Genomic DNA, 14,948 nt, shown 5'->3' with positions numbered 1-14,948 from the left:
CTGGCCACACAGGCTAGGGCTGATGGAAATTGCAGTCCAACATCTGAAAGGCCACATGTTCCCCACTCCTGTTTTGGAGCCTCACATGAGCGACAACCCTGGGAAGTCTTGTGAGAAGCCAGGGAAATCTCACGAGATTGTGAGGAGACAGCTCAGGCCTTTACTCCACTGCTGGGATATAAGTTGGAGCATGTGGAGGGGGACCACCCAGGTGCTTGTGAATCCCCTCTTCTCCATCTCTGAGGCCAAGGTGTTAAGTATATGAAAAGAAATACTTGCTTAGTCATTAAAATTGTGTGTGTATGGCTATCTCAGGGTTAAACAGAGAAAGTCTATCTGTGGGCAATTACCTTGAGATAGAGGCTGTTCTGGGAACCTTGCCAAGATTCTAAGTTAGCCTCATCACAGCTGTATGTAATGTAGATAAGAATTGTGTAGATCTGTATATAGTTTCTCACTTGTGTAAAATGGAACTGATCACTGCTTGATGATCACTGCTCTATGATCACTGCTCTCTGTGTATGCCTCAGTGTGCTGATCTGAACTGATCTGAATTGAACTGCACAGAAGCCTGAAGGAAATAAACCAGCTCTGCTGTGTAAGACCTGCATGATGTGTGTTTGTTTCTGAGCACAAACAGAGTTCCAGAGAGAGAAAAGTTCTGGCACAATAACCCAACACAAGGGAAGGAAAATCCAGGGAAGCCAAAGGAAGCCAGAGCAGAAGACTGGGATTGGAGTAGCTCTAGGACGCTTCTCTGTTCTCACTCATCTACTTGGTTTCCTGAATGCCTGAGTCAGCTGCTTATGTCTTGAGCTATAATATTGTAGTATTTCTCCAACCTGAGGCCCCTGATGAAAATTTGAGCTGTGTTCAAATCTGGGACATTAATTTATATTTAGAATATAAATCAAACAAAGATATTAAAACACATTTAAAAAAATAAAAGGGGAAGGGAAGGAGTGATACATTAAATTAAAGGAAACTGCAGGCAGGTACTATGGGGGTCACTTGCTTCCTGCTGCTTCTGGCCAGGCTAGGCTGCATATGTTGATCTGTGAATGACTCTACTTCCTTGCAATAGGGCCTTTGGTACACATTGAGCTCTCCCAATTTCTTTTTTTTAAAAAAAGCAGTATCCCATCAAGGTGATGAATTGAACAAAATTCTACTTGATCTCACGCTGATAACCCAGTTATTTAATTTATTTTTTGAAAGAACTTATACACACACACACACACACACACACACACACTGTTCTACATCAGGAGTGGGGAACAATTCTGGGCCTTGGGGCCAAAATCCCCCTGCCCAAGCTAGATGATATCGGGGGGGGTGGGTGTCACACACTCTTTCCCCAGCTAGGGAAGGCCAAGGCATCAGGTAGAGAAGCGCTCCTCCATGCCTGGCCCCCATTCCTGAGTTCTCCTGAGCCTGCTGATACCTCTCTCCCTCTTATATGAGGATGTTTGACCACATATAGAATAGCTAGGTTCTATGTTCCTTTTTAGAAATCTACCAGAATGAATTCTCATCCCGGTAGTCCTTTCAGAAGCCCTTTAAAAGCAACCAATACAGCAACTGCGCTCACCTTAACGCCCAGCTCTCCTTTTTCTCCCTGCAAAACAAAATGTCAAGCTTTTCAGCACAGCACAACTATAATCAGTTCAACAAGCAGCAAAATGAGGTTGCATTAGCTGTACTTGGAAACAAATGCTCATTAAGAACCTAAGAGCCACGCTGGATCAGACCAACGGTCTATCTAGTCCAGCATTCTGTCAAAGGGCCTTTTGTGGCAAAGGAAAGGAGTTCATGAATCATGGGTTAAAGGACGAATTAATGAATGTGCGTATCATGAACAAACAACCCAAAACTTGCCTCCTGTAAAGCTCAGGTCTTGTCCAAAAACTACAAGGAAATCTTCAATGTACAGGCATTGCAAGGAGCAGCTCCCTCGAAAGGAAGACACCTGTACAAGAAACTTTGTGCCTTCCTAATCTCACATACTTCTACATTTGCCTTCTAACCCTTCCCATGAAAAAGCAATGGCACTAAGTAAGTTGTTCTCCTGCTTGCAGCTGCTGCTGCAAATTCATTTCTTCAGCATGAAATACAACCATGAAACTATGACTCCCTTAAGGAGAATGGAAAGGTATGGTGGCATGAAATGGTGTCATATATGGTCAGCAGCAGAACAGGAGCAGGTGGGATGGGCTCCGGTGATCTTTGATCACCCTCCACAAGGAGGAAGTCGCTCCCCCAATTCCACCCCTTCTAAATGCTTTTGTTCTCTGTGCTTAGTGTTACCTTCTCTTTCCCTCCAGTCCCACTCCACCCAGGTGAATCAAAGCTGGAGAATCATTACAGTAAACCCTCTTGAATTCATTGACCCACTTGGGTGAAGTTGCACTTCACTGCTCATTAAAAACACACACCTCCCTTTTTCTTTTTTCTGCCCGCAGAACATCTGAGAGGAAGCAAATCTCAAGGCAAAGAGTGAGAAGGGGGGGGGAGGTCATGATTCTTTTGCTTTTAATGAAGCAAAAGAAAGGGGGTGTCTGTGTCTTCATCTGGCAAGCACAGACATAACTGTCACCTTTGGATGGAAATAGCCAGGGAGAGCTTTACCTTTTCACCTTTAGCATCATTTGTCGACAAAACTCCACCAACTCCAGAGTCCCCTTTAGAGCCACGTTCACCTTTTTCACCAGGGTCTCCCTTTTCACCTTTGGCTTTTACTATGGGAGGGAGAGAGAGAGAGAGAGAGAGAGAGAGAGAGAGAGAGAGAGAGAGAATTAGATACAAGAAACTGTTCTGAAAAAAAGGGGGTCATAGCTGCAAATTGAGAGAATGAAAATCAGATGCTTGGCAGTCAGAGCCAACATAAAAAAAGGCTGTCATATGTAACCCTAACCCTTTTCCCTTTTTATTATTATGAATGACAAATCAGGGAGTTTTTCTGGTTTACAATGATTTACTGACATGCATGACACAACAACGTCCTCTTCATTAAATTAATAAATATAACAAGGTCTACTGATGCCTTGATAACAACTCTCCTAATATTTATCACAAGAACATCACTTCCAAAGCCTCATAAGGCAATGACAGGTCACATGAAAGATGCCTCACTGGGGTTTCCTCAGCTGTGGATAAGTCCTGCTTCACAACTGGATTGGTAGATTTGCATATCATGTTTCAGGGGCCAAATAGTAATTCATTTACATGTTTATTTGTTGCCTAAATGAAAGTATAGTTGCAAAACTGTGCCACAGATAGGAAGGGACTTTATACATGTTAGTCAATCAGTGCTGTCCACAGCCAGTTCTAAAAACATGAAGAATTTGTAAGTTAAATCTGTTCATTGCCCTAACTCTGGTTTCTATATTTCTGCTTTCTTTGGGCAAGCACCACAAAGGTTTGCCCTGAGGCTAAGCTTAACAGGAGGGATATATGACATTCCAGGTTTCACTGTTCCATTCATTTCCACACAGCACTATCAAGAGAACTTGAATGGTTAGAACTGTAATTATACTCATTTTTCATTTTTTTAAACAAGGTAATTACCAATCTTAGAAAAACTAGCCTTACCTCCTGAAGCAAATGTCGGCCCCGCTTCTAGTTTGTCAAGTTCAGTTTGCAAAAGGAGTTTCTCTTCGGGCTGCGTGGGCTTTTTGGCGGTGGGAGGAGAAGTGACAGGTGGAGGTTCCGGAAGACCTGAAATCATCGAAGTCACCTGGACAAGGCAACAGGATTGGAGTAAACTTTCTTTTGTTCTGCAGTAGTCAACCTAAGGCAAATTCTTTGATCCTACAAATTATTAGGGTTGGATCCAGACTAAATTAGCCATACTTTATTAGAAAAAATAACTTTGAGTCATGCTAGTCTTTTCAAAGATATATGTACTGTGATGATAGGAGCAAGGGAATAAAATCAATAAATGTAGGTTCAGTTCAACTATTTGTATTTACTTACTATTACATTTGCAGTCATGCAATGTGTGTTTATTCAAAGGCAACTGCCACTGAGTTTAATAGAGCTTACTCCAGAGATGGGAAGAAAAAACAATCTAATAACAGATGATGATGATGATATACTATTCAAGTGTTCAATGTTGTTATAAAGCTTAACTGAATATCCACATTTATTCTTATTCCTTAATTACATAGATAGGAATAATTATTCTCTAAGTTTTTTCTTAATTTCTTCTGTTTCTACATGACCTGTTGATGTGTACATACTTTCTATGTGCATATATTTCAATTTTTCCAAAAAAATGTCTGGGTTTGTTTTCTGAATAAAATCAATTATACCTGGCTTCATTAATTACCAGAAATGTTTCATCTTTGAATAGAACGCGCAGGAACAGATAATATAGGCCTATTACACCTCTGGCCACTGGGTGGCATGTGTGTTCCACATCCAAATGCATGAGAGAAGATCTACACCTTGTGTCAAATAATTACGAATGTGGAATAAAAGCAGGAAATAACACAATGAAAGCAGTATATGGAATGTGGATTGTGCCCAAACAGTTATCAGCTATAAAGCAGTAGTGTAGATCTAGCCCATGAAAACTCTTGCATTTTCCTTTCCTATATACTTCAAACTCCAGTGCCCTGAATTGAAGCTAAGCCAGTGCCACTGCTATGGTTAAAACCTTCTGTCTTACGGGGTATTTTCTGCTATCAACTTGTTTCCCACCAGCTTCTAGTTTTGCTATTCTTTCTCTGTTTTCATTCAATTAAAAGCTATTGTACACAAGAGTAAAGCAGTGCTTAAAAGTGTCAGAGCAGGACTAAGGACACACAGGTTCAAATCCCCATTCAATAGGACACACAGGTTCAAATCCCCATTCAGTTGTGAAGCTCACTGGGTGACTCTGAGGCCTGTCGCATCCCTCAGCCTTACCTACCTCACAGGGTTGTTGTGAAGATAGAATAATCATTTCTCAGCCTTTTAGCTAAGATCAAGTGTCGCATGTGAAGTGTGAAGATAAAATAGGAAACTTGTATGTGACCTGGGCTCCTTGGAAACAGGGCAGGATAAAAGGCTATAAATAAATAGTTGCTGCTGTTTTCTGTCTGCTATCCCCGGTTTTAATATATGCATTTAAAATGAGCTTCATTGAGATCAAAGTCTTGTGAGCTCCGGGGTGGGATGCATGAGGCATTAAATGTGAGGTAAAACCATAAGCACCCGTTGTACATGCACACGCACTAACTCTGCACTGTATACAAAACAAAGTTGTTTTGAAAGTAAAGACAAATCTTTGCATAAAAATTACTGAGCAGTTCTGGAATATCCCCTGCATAGAATAACTAGAATATCCCCATTAGATTATCTAAGAACTTCAGAGATTGTGTCCTCCTCTGTGTTGGCCCCTCCCCTCTGGAATACCCTCCCTTCCCCCTGGTTATTCGGTCAGTTCCTGACCATTAGCATCAATCCTGCAGTCTTATATTTGGATATATTTGATTGTTTCCAGGGCTTTTGTAATTTGGGATATGGCCAAAGGAGCTGTCAAACTCTGGCTTCGCTAGTGGAAAGCAGGATGGGAAGGGGTGAAATGACTGGATCTGCTTGGAAAAAGACTCTTTATGACAAAGAAAGTTTTTTCCAAGGAGAATCAACTGTTCTCCCCTTTAAAATCCTGGGGATCACCTTGCTAAGGGGAAAATTTTGTCCCCTTTTGCCCATCTGTCAACAGCTGTCCAACGAGCCTAATTGTCAGTTACTTTGTATGTTTCATGATGCCATTCATTCTCTTCAACAGCTGAAACATAAAGGGCAATAGACAAGGTGGACCTATATATTTTTGACAGCCATAATTGCACACTCACGCAGTTGTGGCTGTCAATTAAAAAACAACAATAAAAATAGATATTTGCATAAATTAAAGGTCTAAAATAACAACAACAATAACAACAACAACAATAACTCTGGCCACATTTGCACAAATTTTGAGGCTCCCCAAAATAAAATAAAAATGCCAGGGGATCAGAGACAGCCCCTCCAAAGCGCCATTTGGCTACCATTGGAGGAGCTGTCACTGATGAGAGAGGCTTGAGGTGACTCGGCTGTGATCATGAAAAATGACAATGGTTTTGCCACTCTTGCTGAGCAGCTCTGTCACTACTTCCCTCAATCCAGGATGGATGGGGTGTCCCCAGTTCAGATGACACACCACCCGATCCTGGGTAAAACAACCCGAAGAACAAGCCATGGGTTGTCAGGGTGGCTTGCTGCCCACAAACAAGTCACCCTGTAGAAAGCAGTCTGGGGGTTTGGATCACACAACAACCCACTGTGGCTTATTAATGGGTTGTTATGTCGTGCTAAACCAGTCAAAAGGTGGGTCTATCTATTAATAAATCTATCCTTTTTACAAAGAACTGCATGAGCAAAAGAACTGCATTTCAAGGAACCTGTTACTCATTTTTGATAAGATACTTGGATCCTAAGAACATAAGAGCAGACATGCTGTATCAGACCAAAGTTCTACCTAGTCCAGCATTCTGTTTCCACAGTGGACAACCAGATGCCCCTAGGAAGCCCACAAGCAGGACATGAGTACAATGGCACACTCCCGCTCATGTTCCCCAACGACTGGTATAGAGAGACATTCTTGTACTGGAAGTAATATATTAACATAATGAATGATGGTCATTCTATACATGCCAATAAAGGAAGAGTGGCAAACTGAAACATTCAGCCAGAGAACAGAGGATACTACTTCCAAAGCATCTGTTGTCAATGTGTGAGAAGAAACAATATGTCACTGTGGAGGCCTAAAACCTGGGAGGCAAAATATTAGGGATCTCACACAGAGCTGTAAAACATCCCCTGGGTTTGATGTACAAATAGAACACAGGGCCGCAAAACGACATACATGGTGTTTCATTAACTTCTGTCTCTGGAGTTGACGTCAGTCAAGAACAAAAAACAGTATGAAATAAAATTAGTGTGCAAAATCCATAGCAACATAAATCCAGAAAAAAAAAGAGGATTTCACTGCTTTAAATCTATTCTTCTTAAGTGGAAACCTGAAAAGCACTGAATGTAGACACTGAATGTAAACTCTATCAATAATAGCCAAAACTGTAAGCGTAAAAATCAAATAAAAAAAAGTATACATAATTTCAAGTGCTAGTGATACAAAATATACATTTCTAGTGGACCTAATGGAAATGGATTTATGTAGTTGGTAGTACTTGTTAGTAGGATGAAAACTGTTCATTAAAAAAAAATCTTCCTTTTAGAAAAGAAGCCTTTTAGCAATGTAGCTAGGTAAAAGCAGTACTTTTTAAAATTTTCTCATGCAGATAGTGGCCATGAGGTTCAGGAAGAGCAAGTTTCTTCGAGGTTCAAATATTTTTGCTCATTTAACATTTGAAGCTGGTATCAAGATATCTTTTTGGAGAGAGCCCATACAGATATGTATTAATCCAAAGAGGAGAATTTTGGAGTCTGAGACCAATAAACTGCACCAAAAATTGTCCACATTTTCATACACTCTTTCTCAAGCTTGCTGAGGTTGCTTATATCTTATTATTAAAAACGTTTTATTGGTGTAGCAAGTGCAATCCCAACCCCAACTTGCTCACTTACACTTTTGCTAATCTGGCTCTTGAAAGAAAAAGAAAAAGAAAAACAGAGAACAAAAATAGGTGACATTAACCATGGCCAATAACAGTGATCAAGTCTGGCTAATCTGACACAGAAGACATTTGAAAAAGGAAAAATTAACAGAGTCTGCAATTATGTGATGCACCACTGGAGACGGCCAGTCAGTCGCACGCCAGGGATACCTAGCCAAATGCTTGACTGTTGCCAAAAAACCAACAGCAGCAAACTTCCATTAGTAGGAAATGAGGAGTCCAGCTTGACCAGCTGCCGCAAAGCTTTATTGCCCTGAAGCAACCTCACATCCGCAATGCTACAAATAACTAAGCCTGGACACATTGTTTGGATAAGCACAAAGGGGCAAGTTTCCAGGCTGCACTGCACATCTGGTGGAAATCAGATAATTAGCAAAATCATCCTTGGACTCTTTGGTACTTTGGGAAATCTTCCCTTGGGTAACTGAAATGCATGTTTCTCATGTACAGAAATAACCATATGCATGCGCACTATATGCACTGGGTTTGCCAACTGCACCCTATTTAGAAGCCAAGGAACTTTGCCCATTTCATGCATAGCCTAATAGCCTCTCTCGATTACTGTAATGTGCTGCATGTGGACAACACTTGAAGACTCTCCATAAAGTGCTGCTTGTAAAAATGTCATTACCCACTTTTTAGTTAGGGCTGAATTTAGAGAAATGAGTGACAGTGAGAAATCACTTCTCAAAGCTGGCTATGATTTTGTGTTCAAGCAGGACTCAGGATGTTGGTTGCCACTTACAAAATCCTAAATGCCTGACCCAGCATCTTCTACTACATGAGTGCACCATTTATCAGCTTAGGTTGATATACCAACTATGCCCTTATCTGGACAGAGATAGCCTAGCTACAGTTATCCATGCTCTGATAACCTCTCGCTTGGATTACTGCAATGCGTTATACGTGGGGCTGCCTTTGAAAACAGTCCGGAAGCTTCAACTGGTACAAAATAGGGCAGCCCGTTTACTAACAGGGACTGGCCAGCGAGATCACATTACGCCAGTCCTTTTCCAGCTTCATTGGCTGCCAGTCCAGGTCTGGGCCCAATTCAAAGTGCTGGTATTGACATTTAAAGCCCTAAATGGTTTGGGGCCAGGTTATCTGAAGGAACGCCTCCTCCCATATGTACCTACCCGGACCTTAAGATCATCTACAGGGGCCCTTCTGCGTGAGCCCCTGCCAAAGGAAGTGAGGCAGGTGGCTACTAGGAGGAGGGCTTTCTCTGCTGTGGCACCCCGGTTGTGGAACGAGCTCCCCAGAGAGGTCCGCCTGGCGCCTACACTGTACTGCTTTCGTCGCCAGCTGAAGACCTTTTTATTCACTCAGTATTTTAACACTTAATTTTAACTTAAATTTAAATCTTACTGTTTTAACTCTGTATTTTAATCTAATATCAATTTTGCTGTGTGGTTTTATCCTGGTTGCGCTTTTTATACTGTATTTCGTAATTGTGTTTTTAACCTGTTGGGTGTTTTATTGTGGTTTTAATTTTTGTGAACCGCCCAGAGAGCTTCGGCTATTGGGCAGTATAAAAATGTAATAAATAAATAAATAAATGAGTGTCCTCTCCCCAGCCCTTCACTTTGACTTCCTTTATCAAGAAGTAAATTTAAAGTTCAGAGAATTGACAGAAATTTCATACGATGCAACAGTAACATTAATTGCATAGTAGAAAATACAACTCATACAAAGGAGTTGCCAATAATAATGTATCGCTCAGTGGTAGAGCACAAATATTGCATGTAGCCAAATTTCAACCTCTGGCAATGCTGGTTATGCAAAAACCAATTCAACTGTCACTTGTGAACATTGCCTAAGAAAGGGAACTGCAGTGGGGTAAACAGATTTTGCTCTCCGAAAAGGAGTTCTCAGTTAATAAAGATGCTGGCTTTCGTTTCCAAAGAAACAGATATTTTATGATTTCTACAGCACCTTTCAAACTATTAAGTGCTTTCTAATTCCCGTGAACTCTGTTGCAAGGTCCATTGAACTGGAAGATAATAATGTGCCCTAAACCCTTAGGTGAATTTCAAGACTCAATCCGGTTTGCAGTCTTGACCTTCTAACTCACCCAAACCCTTTTTTTTATCCACTTCATTATATATTGGTGCAACACATTGTATGGATGTAGCTTTTACCCAAAAGGCGACAAATAAAGTGGAGAACCTTCTACTGGCAGATTATTTTTTTTAAAAAAAATCAGTTCTCATCAGCTACACTAGCCTTCTCCAACCTGGTACTCTTGGGAGTGGCAGTGCAACACATCTGGAGGGCAACAGGTTAGGGAAGGCTGTGCTACATTATACACATCATTTATATTTCCTTATTGGATATAATGTAGGACCTGATGACAATGAAGTAACTATTTCCAACAGCCATTTCCCACTCTGTCTGTAACAATTCCATGTGAGCAGTTGATGGATCATCACAAGCAGGTGCTACACCTTTGCAAAATACCAACCTTCCTCAGTGTGGGACTGAATGACGCTGTGTAATCAGACTACACATTTGCCACATCCAGAGGAAAAGAAGTTGTATAGGAGAAGGAGAGGAAGAGCCAGTCCACATTTGTCAAACCTAACTGTGAGGGTCATTTACAGGAAATGTTCCACAAAGTACATTTCTACATGGGAAAATGACTTTGGACTCACCTTTTTCTTTTCTGGTGGCTGTGGCTTTTCTCCAACTCCACTTCCTCCATCTCCAGACATCTATGGAGTTTGTTTTTGAAAGAAAGAAAGACAGACAGACAGACAGCAGACAGAAAGTAAGTTTGATTCTAGGTCAGCAGATGATATGAACAAAGGCTGGATGCACTTACTTGGTTTATGTATTTACTCTAACAAACCGTTTTCCAAAATCGCTGTGCAATACAAATGCTGGGATATGCCCACGCCAGTAGAAGTTTTTTTCTAGAGATACATTAACATACATAGTTGATAATAATATTAATGAGTTGGACTAGACCAGAAAATAAATTCACACAAGGCATAAACTGCTGTGGGAAGTGACCGCTCATGTTTTGTGGAGCTCTCGCCTTCAGAGGAGTTCACCCATCCTCTCAGGTGGACAAGGAGGGCCTGTGCTACAGGCTCCTATCTCTTATCAAATTAGTATCAGCCCTCCCATAGGAACAAATTGGCATGAGACATTCTTGGCCTTCTGGAGGCAAATGAAGATGACTTTATTCAAGGCAGACTATAAATGACTGGTTTCTAAGGGTGCAATCCTATGATCTCTGGAAGACAGTGGTCCACCCTTTGAGGTAGAGATCCAATCCTAAATGAATCCTCCCAGCCCCCACAAAAGCCTCCAAGGCCTTTGCCTCTCCAATGTCAGAGCTCAGATGCTGGAAGAGTCAAAAGGGGGCAGAGCAGGAAGCATATTAACTGGCCCTCAACATGGTAGGGAAGTGTATGCCAGCTGTAGAGCTTGCATAAATAATTTCCTTCCCACTGATTCCAATGGGAGGGAAGTGAACAAAGAGTGCAGTCACAAGGAGGAGATTAGAAGCCTCTGTTTCTATTTACATTAACTGAAGTTTAGCTTGTCTTTCTAACACAGATAAACTGTGGTTAATCTTCACTATGGCTTGAATTTGGATGGTGTCCACTACCCATAGTTAAGATTAACCACAGTTTATCTGTGTTAGAAAGACACAGCAAGCTGCGGTTAATTGAAGATGGAAACAAAAACAACTTCCAAACTCTCCTTCCTGCCATGCCAGATGGGGATGGAGAGTGTATGAGCCCAAGGGAAGGTTAGACTCATTCTCATAATACTAAGCCAGCTCTGTATAAGGCAGGTTCAACATGTTCATACGTTCAAAAGCTGCCTATGGTGGAGCCACTTACCACATCAGAATCATCCTCCTCTTCCTCACACTGGACATCAGCTGCCTGAGGATCTCCTTTCACTTTCAATTCTGCAATTACACCCTACAAAGTCAGAAACACAAACATTAAGTCTTCAGTTTACCAGAAGCAGAGGACACCACTCCCAGTTGTGTGGGAGTACAGCCCCCAGGCCTACACCCTAATAATTGATTACTTTCCCCCACTTAATTTTAAGTCAAGATTCATTTCCGACACAAATAACAGTTTGCTCATATTTACATTGGCAAAAATCATACTTTGCAAAATCCCCCTGGCAACAGCATCACACCTCATTGAAAAAAACAGTTCACTGATCTTTGTTGTAGCCGACAGGTAAAACACCTGCACTGATCAGAACTGTAGCATCGGATGCGAAACCTTTAAGACAGGAAAACAAATTCAATGCAAGGTAGGAGGACAATGTTACAACAGGGAACTGGACTTGATAAATTTCTGGTCCCTTCCAGGTCTATGGTTCTACTTTCCAGTGGGAGAGTTTTCAGAGGGTCAAGGGCAGAGGTAATTAGACTGTTAGAAAGACACACAGGAGCAGCTTTTCAGCAATATCAATGCTACAATGCAACCCTTGGATGGGTTGGGGTATGCTGCTTCAGGCACCTATCAAAAGTATAATCTTCCAACTGAATCCTTTCCGTGGAGGACTTTCCTTCTGAGTTAATAGTTTGGAACCTGAGAGTGCAGCGTGACCATCAAACAAGCTGCCCCTTGGAATCTGATAGAGAGAACATTCCTGCTCTAGCCTGCTGACGGAGTTGATTTAATGAGGGTCACTGACAAAAATCGTGGAGAAGGAAACGATAAGATTGTTACCCAAAATTTTGTTTGTGCAGCTGCCCTGCAAAGCTGCTCTGGAGCAAGAACTCACAGGTTTTTACATAGCACAGGCAGCATGGAAGCTGAGGTTGTTTCCCGGCAATCCTCCTCTTTCGAAGGTCACAAAGCCAAGCAACTTTCCCACTTGCAGGAAAAGGGCTTGTCCCATACATCAAACCATGCACCTGTAAACTACTGCAAATGCATGCATGCATGCACATACCTGAGAGTGCGCCTTCTCCCTTACCAAGCTGCCCGATCACTGAGGTCATTGGAGGGCATACTCCTGGTGGTTCCACATAGACCTACGGCCCGATTGGAATCCACCAGGAGAAGAGCCTTTAGTGTAGTGGCCCCTTCTCTGTGGAACTCCCTGCCCCAGGAGGTCAAGCAGGCGCCAACAGTATGCTGCTTCCGGCGTGTCCTGAAAACAATTCTGTTTCAAGAAGCCTTCCTCAACTGACTAGCCACTGTTTTTCTGGTTCCTTTGTATTAACTTGAACAATTTTAATTTGCTTTTAAAATCTTTTTTCTTTTTACTGTTTATACCTAGGTTCACCGCTTCAGAATCTGTTTTAGATATTGAGTGGTATATAAATATTGTAAATAAAATAAATAAATAAAACTTTGGGAAAACTTACAAATATCCTCCCCGTCACAAATTATCTTGCCGTAAGTCCACAATCTCTTTGTGGACTGGCCTTCCCTACGCTGGTGCCCTCCAGATGTTTATACTACTACACTCCCAGCATCCTTCAGCCCTCATGGCTGTTGTAGACTACTGAAAATGTTTATACGGAATAGCAAAATGTAATGAAGGTTTAAGTATCGCTCAGATCAGTAGCTTCTATCCTAACTTATGGAGATTGCTGCAAAGCAAGACTTCTAGTGAACTTTAAGATTTGTTTTCTATCAACTATGAACCAACGCCATCTATTGCTTAGTTTCTATTCATGTTTCAATGAGGTATGTGCAAAACTTAAATAGCAAAAATACATTCTTATAGCTCCAGCTATTACCACCACTAATTTATTACATCCTCTTTGATAATTATGGATGAGACTTTACAATCTTTCTGTTCAATCTTTCTTGTACAGCCAATTTGTTGCCTGTAGGTTAGCCAACGGCACTTCTTCATTGTCTGGCCTCCCAAGTCAGAAGTTATGAAATTATGCCTGCCAGTCATGATTTCTAAATTAAATGTACAACTTTCACCTGCTCCCAAGTCCACCATGGTTATAAAACAGAGACCTGGTTCACAAGTAAAGGGAAGCCACCATGGGTGAATTTAGCCATCATTATTTTGTGCAAATCCAGCAAGATTGGTTATTAGGGTGATTGACAAGCCACCCAGAACCAAAGCACTGTTTTAGGGTTGCAGATGGTTTGTCAACCTCCCCAGCAACCCACCCTTGCCAGGTTTGCATGTAACCCAAGCCGTGTAAGGCTTTATAAGTTAAAACCAGCACTTTGAGGCAGGCTCGGAAACATACAGGCAGCCAATGCAAGCAGGCCAGAGTCGGTCCTATATGTTCAAACCTTCTGGTTCCTGATATCAATCTTGCTGCTGCGTTTTGCACAAGCTACAGCTTCTGAACCATCTTCAAAGGCAGCCCCACGTAGAGTGCATTACAGTAATCTAACTTGGAGGCTACCAGACAACTGAAGTCAGGTTATCTCTGTCCAGATAGGGGCATAACTGGGCCACCAACCAAAGCTGGTAGAAAGCACTCTGTGCCACTGAGGTCACCTGAGCCTCAAGTGACACAGATGGTTCTAGGAGAACCCCCAAGCTATGAACCTGCTCCTCTAGAGGGAGTGCAACTCCATCCAGAACAGGTTGAACACCCTCCATCCAGTCAGCAGAACCACCCACTAGCAGCAACTCAGTTTTGTCTGGATAGAGTTTCAGTTTATTAGCCCTCATCCAGTCCATTGTCGCAGCCAGGCACCGTTTCAGCACACCCACATCCCTGCGTGTCATCAACGTACTGATGACAACGCACTCCAAAACTCTGGATGACCTCACTCAAGAGTTTCAAAGAATCATAGAACAGCAGAGTTAGAAGGGGTCTACAAGGCTATCGAGTCCAACCCCCTGCTCAATGCAGGATTCCACCCTAAAGCATCCCTGACAGATGGTTGTCCAGCTGCCTCTTGAATGCCTCTAGTGTGGGAGAGCCCACAACCTCCCTAGGTAACTGATTCCATTTCATATAGATGTTGAACAGCATGGGGGATAAAACTGACCCCTGCGGAACCCCATACTGGAGAATCCACAGAGCCAAGCAATAACACCCGAGCACCACCTTCTGGAGCCAACCCACCAAATAGGAGTGGAACCACTGCAATGCAGTACCTCCCACTCCCAACTCAGCCAGTCATCCCAGAAGGATACCACAGTTGATGGTATCAAAAGCCGCTGAGATATCAAGGAGAATCAACAGAGTCACACTCCTCCTGTCTTTCTCCCAACATAAACATCATACAGGGTCATCTGATGCCCTACAGATTAGTTGAAGTAAAACACCCACCATCCCCAGCCAGCATAGCCCCATCATACTTTATTGAGTAA

General features: G+C 42.1%; 1 protein-coding gene across 3 annotated transcripts in view; it reads right to left on the bottom strand.

Moving 5' to 3' along the window:
• COL18A1 (collagen type XVIII alpha 1 chain) overlaps positions 1–14,948 on the bottom strand; it is a 185,264-nt gene that overhangs the window by 44,213 nt on the left and 126,103 nt on the right. For all 3 annotated transcript variants that reach the window (XM_063116969.1, XM_063116967.1, XM_063116968.1), the window contains 5 exons: positions 11,519–11,602; positions 10,316–10,375; positions 3,592–3,736; positions 2,629–2,738; positions 1,592–1,618 (listed from right to left, as the gene is read on the bottom strand). In XM_063116969.1, coding sequence (XP_062973039.1) covers positions 1,592–1,618; positions 2,629–2,738; positions 3,592–3,736; positions 10,316–10,375; positions 11,519–11,602 — 426 coding nt within the window. The remainder of the gene's footprint in view (positions 1–1,591; positions 1,619–2,628; positions 2,739–3,591; positions 3,737–10,315; positions 10,376–11,518; positions 11,603–14,948) is intronic.

The sequence above is a fragment of the Elgaria multicarinata genome, chromosome 2 (assembly GCF_023053635.1).
Source record: "Elgaria multicarinata webbii isolate HBS135686 ecotype San Diego chromosome 2, rElgMul1.1.pri, whole genome shotgun sequence".
Lineage (NCBI taxonomy): Eukaryota > Metazoa > Chordata > Lepidosauria > Squamata > Anguidae > Elgaria > Elgaria multicarinata.
Note: the sequence above shows the minus strand (reverse complement) of the source record. Positions and strands in the feature narration are given on the sequence as shown.